The 12522-nt window shown below is 43.0% G+C and overlaps 1 protein-coding gene across 8 annotated transcripts in view; it reads right to left on the minus strand.

Moving 5' to 3' along the window:
• Positions 1 to 12464, minus strand: part of C1H3orf20 (chromosome 1 C3orf20 homolog) — an 88851-nt gene extending 76387 nt beyond the window's left edge. For 5 of the 8 annotated variants that reach the window (XM_027584887.2, XM_027584888.2, XM_027584884.2 and 2 more), the window contains exons 1-4: positions 12271 to 12464; positions 4056 to 4112; positions 3150 to 3699; positions 2282 to 2422 (exon numbers count right to left, since the gene is read on the minus strand). In XM_027584887.2, the coding sequence (XP_027440688.1) occupies positions 2282 to 2422; positions 3150 to 3618 (610 nt within the window). In that variant the 5' untranslated portion in view covers positions 3619 to 3699; positions 4056 to 4112; positions 12271 to 12464. Of the gene's footprint in view, positions 1 to 2281; positions 2423 to 3149; positions 3805 to 4055; positions 4113 to 12270 lie in introns of all 8 variants that reach the window. The other 3 variants (XM_027584890.2, XM_027584886.2, XM_027584885.2) reach the window with 3 other exon arrangements.
• Positions 12465 to 12522: the final 58 nt, after the last annotated feature.

Consider the following 12522-nt stretch of genomic DNA (forward strand, 5'->3'; position numbering starts at 1 on the left):
CATGGAGTCTGCTTGGGATTCTCTCTCTCCCTCTCCCTCTACCCTTCCTCTCATGCTCACACACGCCCTCTCTCTCAAAAAAAGTTATCAAAATAACTTTATTTTACCTTGTGTTTAACAAAAATTTGTTGATATTGTAAGTGTACACTAATTCTTAAAAGCAATAAAAATGACTGTCATTTTTTTGAGGTGGGGTGATTTTCTTTTTTCCTGAATGGCTGTACAAGAGCAATAAAACATGAGTCCCTCCATGTTTGCCTTTGCAAAAATATCCAAGGGCTTTATCAGCTTTAATTTTTAACCCTTTGATACCCAAATCATCCTTTCTCCATGGAGTCACTGCCCCGGACGATTTTCCTGTTTCCAGCAGTTGACGAGTTTCGCTCCACTTCGCCAGCAATCAAAGGCTCTGTGTGGGAACCGAGCAGCATTCCAACATCACTTCCACTGACTTCATGAAGTCCCACATTTTTTCCCCAAGGATGGCAATTTTACTATGCCATTTATTTGTACTGCATGTGTATATTATCAGATGTTGAACCTCTGACCATCAAAGGTATCCTGACAAACATCCAGTGGGCAGGGAGAGATGCTAGCTGGGAATGGATTTTACAGGTGAGGGTGAACGGTGATGAGATAAAATGTTTTACACTTCCCCCATAAAACCTCTCAACAGTGAGGATGACTTTTAGGCATTTAAAATGAACCTTTGAACAACATGGGTTTGAACTATGTGGGTCCGCTTACATGCAAATTTTTTCTGATAAATACGGTTAAGTACTATAAATGTACTTTCTCTTCCTTAGGATTTTCTTAATAGCATCCTCTATTCTCTAGCTTACTTTATTGTAAGAATACAGTATATGGTACATACACATACAGAGTATGTGTTAATCAACTGTTGATATTATCACTAAGGCTTCTGGTCAACAGCAGGCTATTAGTAGTTGAGTTTTGGGGGAGTCGAAAGTTACATGTGGATTTTCAACTGCTTGGGCAGTTAGCACACATTGTTCAAGGGTCAACTGTACTTGTATATCCTTCGCGTTTAAGAGATACATTAGAGAGGACTGAATAGCTGTGTCTTTCAGATTCTGTTCCCCTACACCCCTCTCCAGAGCACACTTCCTCCAACTTTGCTCCTAGCACCCCCCTTCACGCTTTTATACTTGTACTTTGCATAATGTACCCAGACGCAATATACTAACTTTTTTAAAATTTTATTTAAATAGTATTATACCAAATGTATCCTTCTAAAACTTGCTTCCTTTTATTTGCTTAACACTATTTGTTGAGAATTATCTATATGATATGTGTTTTAGTGCTTGTTTCGCTTATTATTTTTTTTCTTTTTAATTGAAGTGCAGTTCACATATAACTATTATCTTAGTTTCAGGTGTACAATATAATGATTTGATATTTGTGTACATTACAAAATGCTCCAGGGGGCGCCCCGCCCCGCCGGCTTAGTTGGTAGAGTGTGTGATTCTTGATCTTGGGGTCATGAGTTCAAGCCCCACATCAGGTATAAATATTACTTAAAAAATATATTAAAAAATGTTCATCACAATAAGTGTAGTCACCATTTGTCACCATATGAAGTTACTACAATATTATTGTCTATAGTCCCTATGCTGTACAAGTGCTTGATTTTTACTTCTCACTATGTTCCATTGTCTAAACGGACTATAATTTGTATTTCTCCTATTGAGGGACATTTAGATTGCTTCCAATTTTATTTTCCTTTGCCATTCTAAACAGTTCTGCGATAAACATTCAGTACAACTTGCACACGTGTGCCAGTGTGACTCTCAAGTGTGACCAGTGGACTGCTGTGAATCTGCACCAGGCCATGACTAGGTGAGCATGAAAATTAAAAGTAAACATTTAGAAAACTTTGTGGCAATTTGACATTGCTGTGACATATTTTTGAAAAGGTCAATCCACAAGAGATGGGCAATTTTACAAATTGGTCCTTCACCACAGATAGTTTGAAAAGCACAGCTCTAGGGAATGACCTAGAAGAGAAATTGCTGGGTTGTAAGATGCTAGAGCGTCTTACACATTGCAGATACTATCAAACTGCTCTCCAGGGGAACTGCACCACTTTACATACTCACCTGCAGCATTTGAGAATCTCTGTTGCTCTAGAATCTCTCTGAGAATCCACCTCAACTCTTGGAGATGTCAAATGTTTAAACTGGGGATTTGACCTTTCTATCTTGCATTCTTATTGGTACTATTTGAGCTTCCACCTAAGGGCTGAAGCTCGGGTACCCACCTTTCCCTATCAGTCCAACACCCCGGCTACTTCTCCCCATTGTGCCGATCAGGTAGTCAAAAGCCATCTCCCTGGCATTGAGGTGGAGAAGCTGGCTGGCCTCCACGAAGCGCCTTGTGATGTCCAGGGGATTGGCACCTACTAAAAGAATCATTGAAGCAACTCATTTTCCTCTCAGCACAGGGCTAATGCTTCCAGGAGAGGACCTTTGCAAATGGCCCAGGAAATAAGGGTAGAGAGATCTACTCCTAGAGCAAGTATGAGGGTCTTCCCAATGGAAGGGTCTTGAGCTCTCAAGACCTGTCAGGTGGCATTTTGCTCTCTGCCCCCCCTTACCCTTCTCTCTTCCCACCCATAGGCCAAGGGACTGATGCCATTAGTATGGAAAATAACATCTAGAAGGCTCTAGAAGCATCTAGAAGGCTCAAGTACTGGTATGGCTTTATCTACCCTCCATGATCTTAGGGTTACACCCTTACCATGGATGGTCTTGCTGACCACTAATCAGTCCTCTCAATTTACCCCCTCCTCCTGGGTGCTGCCTCTCTCCACTTCTGCATCATTTCTACAAACTCCACCCTTCAGTACCTCTGGCCTCACACTGTTCTCCACAGCCTCTTCCAGTCTGGACTCAGCAACGTTGGGGAAATGGGAGGAAAAAGTGGAGAACAGAGAGGGGTGAGAGTATGACTCTTGAGGGGGTTGTGGGAAGGGGTTCAATTCCTACAGCAGACCCATGGCTGCCACCTATCCCCAGCATATCCTTATATACCTGTCTGGGATGGCTGTGGTGGACACATACATCAGTCTGGGCAGATCCTTCTGGGCTCAGAAAAAAATGGAGAAGAATCTGGCGAGCCAGCCTTACCAGACACGGACTCCACCATGGTCTTCATCTTCAGGGTGAGCAGCTCTGTCAGCAGGTGGATAGACTGCTGCTGGAATCTGTGCAGGGTCTCCTGGCCAGAGTGTGCTAGATAGCCATGGGTGGGAGACTGGGTTATCTTGGCTGGCCCAGTGGATGTGGGCAGCAACTGTGGTGTTGGTACTGGTGGTGGCTTCTTTTGGACAGGGGCCTGCGTGGCGGCTGATTCCATAAGCACCACGGGTGGGGGTCCAATGTTGATCTCCAGGCCCATGATGTTGGACGGGGTAGGCACCATGGGGTCAGCAGTGAGCTCCTCCCAAGTGAACTCAAAGAGGTTCCTGATGCCCTTAGGTACAGAAATACCTGCGTTCCGGCAACTGATGAGCAGTTCGGAGATGCGGGCCAGCAGCCTGGGCGCCGAGGCTGTGTACTGCTGGTACAATTCTCGGTTGCTCTTGATGTCAGTCATGTTGCTACAGTATGCATCCTGCTAGGTAATACTGTCCATCTCAGACCAGATGGACCTGCAGCTGTAGAAAGTCAGAGCCCCCTGAGAGGTGAACGAGAGTGACAGTTCTTACCTAAGGTGAAGCCTTGGAGACAGACAGAATGGAAGTGCTGAAATGGCCTTTATAGGTCATTGAGCCAGCAGGTCCTGTCCAGGAAGGATAAGGAAATAACTGATCACTCCTCACACAGGAAGGCAAAGGGATGTCCCTCCTTTTTCTTCCCAGAGACAGCATCAGATGAACCCACATTAGTGGGTTACTTGGGGAAGGGCCTTGGGGATGACCGGATTCCAGAAATGGTTCCAGGGACAGTCATACAAACTGAGTACCTCTTGGAGGAACCCTGGGGTGCTGGAGGAATGGAAAAGATAGGGAAGGCAGAAAGGTTCCACTGTACCTTTTACAGTCAGAGACCTGGGAGTGGAAGATCTGCTTGTGGTCTATGGATAAAAACCTGCAAACACAAAAAAGATGTTTTATTGGCTCTCTGGAGGATGGGGATGGGGCAGTTCCTGGTGGCAATGCAAGGATGGGGATGCAATTATTCAGCACGTATATCCAAGGGCAGATGGAGAAGAATGAGAATAAATTTTCTCAATTCAATGACTAATATTTGCCACATTTCATCAAATCAAGGTCTGATGTAATTGATTGTAAGATGCACCAACTTACAAGAAAAAAAATATCAATTTCAGATGCTATTGACTATAAGAGATATCACAATTTAAGAGATATTAAAATGGAAAAAACACATACCTTAAACAATGAACTATAATAAATATTTTCCCACTTTAATAGAACTTCTTGAGGGCTCTGAGTGCTCATCAAGTAGACATATGTGGGTTAGCAGATAAGCATACTCATGTCTGGGTCAGCTGAACACCACTAGGTGCTATGGTGGTTTTTACCCTGACATGTTTCTAGACTGTGTTTTATTCTTGTCTTCTTAATATATATAAAAATAGACCACTGGTTGAAGAGAGGGAGTGTGAAGAATAATTTGATAAGCACAAAAATGGCTGGAAAAATCCACTAGGGTTTTGTAATCAGATCTGAAAGTTTCATTTATCTGATCAAAATGAATCCTGTAAGGACACTCTTCAGTCATATATCAATACACTGACAAAAATGTAAGGTCACTTCTTGATCTTGCATTACACAAAAATGATGACTTATTTCTTTTAATTCCTGAGGGGCTTTGTGAGAACATGAGCCTACGCAAAAGATGCTCAAGAATCCAGAACACAGGGGTGCCTGGGTAGCTCGGTCAGTTAAGCATCCGACTCTTGGTTTCAACTCAGGTCATGATCTCAGGGTTCTGGGGTTGAGCCCTGTGTCAGGCTCCACTCTCAGAGCAGAGTCTGCTTGTCCCTCTGCCTCTGCTCCTCCCTCATTCATGTTCGTGTGCATGTTCTCTCTCTTTCAAATAAATAAATAAATAAAATCTTAAAAAAAAAAAAAAAAAGAATCCAGAACATGTAGGAAAGGTAGACCTAAGGGAATCACCTTTACTGGCATTTCCATGCAGTGTAGGTCAGTTGCCCCTGTTGTCCCCAAAGGCAAACTAGGAATGTGCTAGGGGCCTAGTAGTGTCGGCCTCTAGAGCAGAGGAAGGACCCTGGCCAGGGCCTCTGACAATCCTTGTTACCACAGCCTTCCCACTGTCAATTCTACCTTCCATCCTGACAACCACTCCCCACCCTGTCCATGGTGCTTTTCTCCCGCCAGACAATCCTCATTCTTTCACCTTTCAAACCGTGTCCTCTGGAGCCACCCCAAGTTCACCCCTGGGGTGCACCACCCCATTTACAGAGTAGGTTCACAGGCACGATCTGGTGTGACCACCCGGGGTGAGATTATTATCTCTCCCATTTCCCTGATGACAGACAAGACAGAGCTCCTGGTCAGGTGGGAGCTGCCTGTGTGCAGACTCCCAGCACAGAAGCTTTCCAAACACAGTCTGATTTCCTCACAGCCCTTGAACTGCTTCTGCCTATCTATCAGCAACAAAATCTCCAAGGAACAAGAGTTCCACAGAGCAAACCCTTCTGACATCCTGGTTTCCAGATAAGTGGCTTCCTATGTCTATTTGCTGACCCCCTGGCATCTTTATTCCTTAGCTTTGGAGACGCAGAAAAATACTTCGTTTTTTAAATGATAAGTCTGCAGAACAAAGAAACTACTCAGAATCTCAGTCATCTGGGCGACCAGCCAGAGGGATCTGACCCTGACCAAGAAGGGCAGATTTTTTTTTTTTTTTTTAAGCCAGGACTCAAATGAAGAGAAGACAAATACAGTCCTTGAAATGTTAACTGGTCTGAGGAAATTCTCCCCATCCCACTGCTTACCAACTCATTTCTTTTGAGGTTACTTTTGAAGATATGTCTTACAAACAGGTAAGAGCTTTTAAAAGCAGTTTTATTGAGATATAAGTCACATATCATACAATGTGCCCCTTTTAAAGTATATAATGGTTTTTAGTATATTCAAAGTTGTGCAACCGACACCACTATCTAATTTTAGAACAATTTCATCACCCCCAAAAGAAATTCATTAGCAGTCACTCCACATTCCCTCTCACTCCTAGGCACCCACTAATCTAGTTTCTGTCTCTATAGATTTGCCTGTTCTGGACATTCCATATAAATGAAATCATACATTATGTTGTCTTTTGTGACTGGCTTCTTTCACTCAGCATATTTCCAAGGTTCATCCATGTTGAGCACGTATCAGTTACGTCATTCATTTTTTGGCAGAATAGTATCCCATTATGTGGATATATCACAATTTGTTGATCCATTCATTATTTGATGGCCATTTTGATTTCTTCCACTTTGGGGCTATTATGAATAGTAATACTGTGAACATTCATGTACAAGTTTTTATGCAGACGGACATCTTCACCACGATTCTCTTGGATGTACACCCAGGAGTGGAATAGCTAGCTGGGTCATATGGTAACTCAGTGTTTAACATTTTGAGGGACTGTCAGACTGGTTTCCAAAGTGGCTCTACCATTTTATAGCCCCACCAGCAATGTAGGAGGCTTCTAATTCCTCCATGTCCTTGTTAACACTTGTTATTATGTCTTTTTGATTCTAAAGCCATTCCAGAGGGTGTGAAGTGGTATCTCATTGTGATTTTGATTTGCATTTCCCTAATGACTAATGATGGTGAGCATCCTTTCACATGTTTATGGACCAATTTATACCTTCTTTGGAGAAAAGTCTATTTGGCTCTAAAAGCTGTTTTGTTTTTTTTTAAGAAATGTCATTTAAAATCAAATAGTTATTATCATATATTTACATTTAATTATATATAAGTATTATAATAAATATAATCAACACAAATATTTGTTATATTTATATTTACCTGTATTTTTAAAAAGAATTATTTATTTATTTTAGAGAGTGGGGGTAATGGAGCAGAGGGAAAGGGAGGGAGAAACTCAAGCTGACACCGCACTGGGTAGAGCCGGGCACGGGGTTTGATCCCATGACCCTGAGATCACGACCTGAGCCGAAACCAAGAGTTGGACACTTAACCAACTGCACCACCCAAGTGCCCTGACCTGTATTTACTGCCATATAGTTATCTCTTCAAAATTCAGCTAGAGGTGCCCATGTGACTAAACCCTGGCCTATGGGATTAAAGTGGAGCTGCTAGGTTTGGCCCTGAGACATGTTTTTAAAGGAGACTACCTTCACAGACTTGTTCTTTCCTCACAGCCCTTCTCGTTTGGGATGGATGAGATGGCTGTAGCTCCGGCAGCCATTTAGAGCCATGAAGTTACCTTGGAGAGGGAAGCCGTGCATTGAAGGTGACTGAGCAGAGCGACAGAACCTAGGCTCCTGATGACACAGCAGCATCCCTGCACCAGCACTTGGCTACCTACCTCTAAACTTGTTTCACAGGAGAGAGTGGGCCCCTTTGTTTAGATCTCTATCCTTGCAGTCAAGTGTGATTCTGGACTGACCACCAGCCATGTTGGAACATCATCCCACCCTCCTTTCTATGTATCCAATTTTAATGCTGTCATTCATTTTTCCATCACTGAGACACAGGCTTTGCTCCCAAGCAGCTCAACATTTAACAGGCACATAAGACTTACAAAACTGACTTACAGACAATATGATAAGGGTCACACTACAGAAGAATGTACAAGGGCCATGAAAACCCAAAGAAAAAGGTCTCACGGAAGCAGCACTGGAGATGGTTATAAAAGATGAGCAGAAGTTGCCATTCTAGGCAAAAGGAGCAGGATGTACAAGGGAGCAGAGGCATTTAAAGCACAGTGGGTTCAGAGAACTGCAAAACACATCAGTATGACTGGGGTCTCTGGAAGAGTAGCAAAGTTAGAAAAGTGGTCTCAAATCAGATCGCAAAAGGTCTTGTATGTCATGCCAAAGAATTTGCATGATCAAATATTCAAATGCATTGTCTTTAATCACTAGCTGTGTCCCATATGGTAATTCTCATCTCTGCAATTGGACGGCAGGGGCCACGTCTTCTCTCCCTTTTATAATGTCCATATTACTAAATACAGTGCTGCTACATACTAGAAACTGAAAAACATTTGCAGCATCAAAGTCCCATGCATGGCCTAACAGACCCATGCTGATGGCCTTAAGTGAAGTTTCAAGAAACACCTCCCACAAAGAAATGAAAAGATCGTGTGAGAAGTTTAGAAAGCATATAGATGACCACAGGCCCAGTGCCTTCTTCATTTGATTTGCTGCCTGGCTGCTCTGTCCCAAGAGGACAGATCCAAGGGGAGAAACACACAAAGCTACAATGACAAGTCAGAGTGCTCTCTGTAAGGCAGAATGGAAGCCTGGAGAAGGCAGTGTGGCTGGGCAGCTAAGAGCTCAGGCAATGTGACCTTGAGCTTGGCACTTATCTGTGTGATGATCTCAAATTTTGTGACCTTGAGCCCGGCACTTACCTGCATGATGATCTCAAGGGCCCTAGTCCCCACCTCCCCGGACTGTGAGGATAAGTGAGATGATGCATGTACAGGGTTGGCACAATGCGTAGCACAGTTAAGTGCTCAGTGAATGTTAAATAGAAAAAGGAAATTATGTGGAGTGGTCGAAGAAGGTTGCGCAATGGAAATGACAGAAACCGGCCCAGAAACCAGTTAGCCTAGTGAACAAGGAGAGGAAGAGCATTCCAGGTGGTGGGCATGACACTTGCTCAGGGCAGAGGCTCTAAACTGTCTGGCGAGTTTGGGGAAGAAGCAAGCAGAGCATGCTGTGGGTTAGTGTGGAGCGAGAGGGGCAGGAAGGGACCAGCTGTGAAACAATAAGCCTGGACTTCATTTTGCAGGGGACAGGAAAGCACAGAAGGACTGCAAGCAGAGGCGGCATCTGTATTCTAGGGTGCTCCTCCCAGGGGCTGGCAGTGCAGTGGAAGGAGTGTGAGCAGCCCAGTTGCTGGGCGGATTAGCCAAGGAGAGGGGCCACATCCACAGCACCCTGATTTCTGCCTACAGTGAAAAGGGATTCCCAGTCTTTGGTGCACCCAAGAAGGGTCCTTAAAAAGCACAGGCACAGCGAACTGCCAGGGGTGCCATGGAGCACAAGCAGAACAGGGGTGAAAAGTGGGAAAATTCTGCACAGGCTTTGGGAAAAGCAAGGACCCATAGTCTGAAGGAAGCTGAGGGGGGAAATCGGGTATAGGTTTAGAAGAGAAAAGGGCATCCTTCCTTCCCATTACTGGCACTGACCCAAGAATATATTTTTTAGAAATACATACACCTGGGGGTGTCTGGGTGACTCAGTCGGGTAAGCATCTGCCTTCAGCTCAGGTCATGATCCCAGGGTCCCGGGATCGAGCCCCAAGTCAAGCTCCCTGCTCAGCGGAGAGCCTGCTTCTCCCTCTCCCACTGCCTCTCCCTCCCTCTCCCCCAACTTGTATGTGCTCTCTCTCAAACGAATAAGTAAAATCTTTTTTTTTTTTTTTAAAGAACATACAGTGGTATACTTAAAAACAAAATTAAACTTAGCTCTCTCAGGTCATCTGGTCCTGGCTTTCTTTACTAATATCTCTAGTCTCTGGCTCTCTATAGTTTTAATCAGAAATGCTTTGATAAAGACAGAAAGCAGTGCAGATGTAGCTGCGTGCCCGCAGTCTGTGAGCAAGCCCAGCTGTCGGCTAGGACAGGCGTGAGAGTAAGCCCCCATGCAGTGCACTGAAGAAGTGCAGATGAGACTAGGAAAATGAAGACACTGTGCTTTCTGTTGCTCAGTATATAAAGCATGTTCTGAACAGATGCTTGAATTCTCTAAGCAGATGAGGAAGAGAGAAGGGCTGAGCTGGAGAGAGAAGGGATCTGAAGAGGAAGCAGAGTGGGGGCCACTACATACGATTAAGCTTAACTGCCTGCCACCAAGGAAGGTTTACACAGGAGACTGAAACCTCACGGTCACCCCTCATCCTGGAGCAGAATTCACTTGCAAACCACCTGCAACCTCCACCAGGGAGATTTATCAGGATGTCAAGGGCCCTTATTAAGATGGGTCTCCCGGCAAGACCCATCAAGAAACATAAAAATGATCATCCCTTTGACCCAGTGATCTCACTTCTGAAAGTAATGCCCAGGGGGACAGTTTTTAAAAGAGGGAGAGAAGCCACTTGGATACAGATGAATGCTGGTTGAGCCAAACAAAAAGATGCTTATAGCCTCTTCATTTCTAATAGTGAAATACTGTAGCCAGCCAACAACTGAGGAAGTGTTTAACAACAACGTAGATTAATTTGATGAACTATTAGAGAGCAATTAAAAATATTGAAGCAGCTCAGTTTTAAAAACATTATTTTAAAAAATGGTATGTTTACATTGATCACACATCCCTTAAAACTTATGTAGATTATAATTGGAAGCAGAGATATAAAGCCTCTTCTAAGGTAAAGATGATTTCTGTAAATTATGAAAAAATACTCAACATCCCTAATCATCAGGGAAATGCATATCAAAACCACAATGGGATATCATCTCACACCTGTTAGAATGACTATCATCAAAAAGACAAGAAATAACAAGTGTTGGAGAGAATGTGGAGAAACTGGAACCCTCATACACTGTTAGTGGGAATGTAAATTGGTGCAACCACTATGGAAACCAATATGGAGGTTCCTCAAAATATTAAAAATAGAATTACCATATGATCCAGGAATTCCACTTCTGGGTATTTATCCAATGAAAACAAAAACACCAACTAGAAAAGATATCTGTACCCCCATGTTCATTGCAGTATTATTTACAACAGCCAAGATATGGAAGCAACCTAAGTGTCCACTGATGGATGAATGGATAAAGAAAATGTGATTCACATGTATAATGGAATATTACATAGCCACAAAAAGAAGGAAATCTTGCGAGTTTCAACATGGATGGACCCTGAGGGCATTAGAAGTCAGACAAAGACAAATACCACATGATCTCTTTTATAAGTGGAATCTAAAAAAAACCCAAAAAACCAAAAAGCCAAGCTCACAGAAACAGAGAACAGACTGGTGGTTGCCAGAGGGAGAAGATGGGGGTGGAAGAAATGGGTAAAGGGAGTCAGAAACTGCAAAGTTCCAGTTATAAAATAAATAAGCCATGGGAATATAATGCACAGCATGGTGACTATAGTTAGTACTGTATCGCATATTTGAAAGAGCTTGCTAAGAGAATAGATCTTAAAGTTCTCATCACAAGAAAAAGAATTCTGTATGTATGGTGATGTATGGTAACTAGACTTATTATGGTGATCACTTTGTAATATATACAAATGTCAAGTCATTAGGTTGTACAACTGAAACTAGTATGTTATGTGTAAATTAAACCTCGATTAAAAAAAAATCAATTCATTTTTGGAAAGAAGACAATAAATCCTGGGTCCCCTGCAAAGACAGCAGTGCTGTTCTCAGATGTATTTGTGACCTGGGAGAACTGGGCTGTGAACAGGGCCTACTTTTGTGTTTCTAGTTTACATAAACAACCCTGAACAACATGTACAGAGAGGTATGGGGCAGGGCAAGGGGCACTGAGGGGTCAAGTGTCTAAAACTATCCCCCATGTTCAAGTTCATGGAAGCTTCATTGCTGATAACAATCAGAAAGAGAAATAGAAAACAAAGTACCCCAGTAAAAATGCTTACCACCAGGCAAAACTGCCACCAAGCAGGCGAGTTTTCAGAGTTAGGAAGAAATGTGGCAGTTAGAAATGTGGTGGAGAAAGAAGCTGTTTAAACTGAGATTGACAAAGAATATTCCTGACCACTCCCATCACTGCACAAAAATGCACTTAATATGCATGTGTATATAAATGCAGCCCAGGATTTATTAAGAAACACAGTAACAGATCAATACTGGGCCTGAGTGCCAGGTTTTCATTAAAACACCTTGCTTCGTTTTTTTCCAGTTTTCCTAGACAATAATGTACACCTATTATATCATTCTTTCCCCCCGACCCCAAACATTAAACATTAAGCTAGATGTCCATAACCTACACTAGCTAAATGCCTCACCAAGGCAGCTCACAAGGGCTGGGTGGGAAGGCCAGGGGGTTTCATTTTCTTTCATGATTTTCAACAAGTCAACAAATTCTAATTATCATCACTTACCTTAGCCATATAGCTTTTTACAGGAACTGCTTGACATATAACTGACTTAGTTCAATGCACTGGCTGAAAAAGAAACTAAGCACGTATGGCGTGGCTCCTCTATGTTGTATTAACTGTAAAGACCAGTACCCACCCCTGTTCCAAATTCTAAATTCTACTGCCTCATCTCGATGTCACAACAAGGTTAGCTGAAAACCGTCCCGCAGGCTGCACTGTGGCTTTAAGAGGAAATAAACAACCCCACAAATCTTT

Source organism: Zalophus californianus, chromosome 1 (assembly GCF_009762305.2).
Source record: "Zalophus californianus isolate mZalCal1 chromosome 1, mZalCal1.pri.v2, whole genome shotgun sequence".
NCBI classification, from domain to species: domain Eukaryota; kingdom Metazoa; phylum Chordata; class Mammalia; order Carnivora; family Otariidae; genus Zalophus; species Zalophus californianus.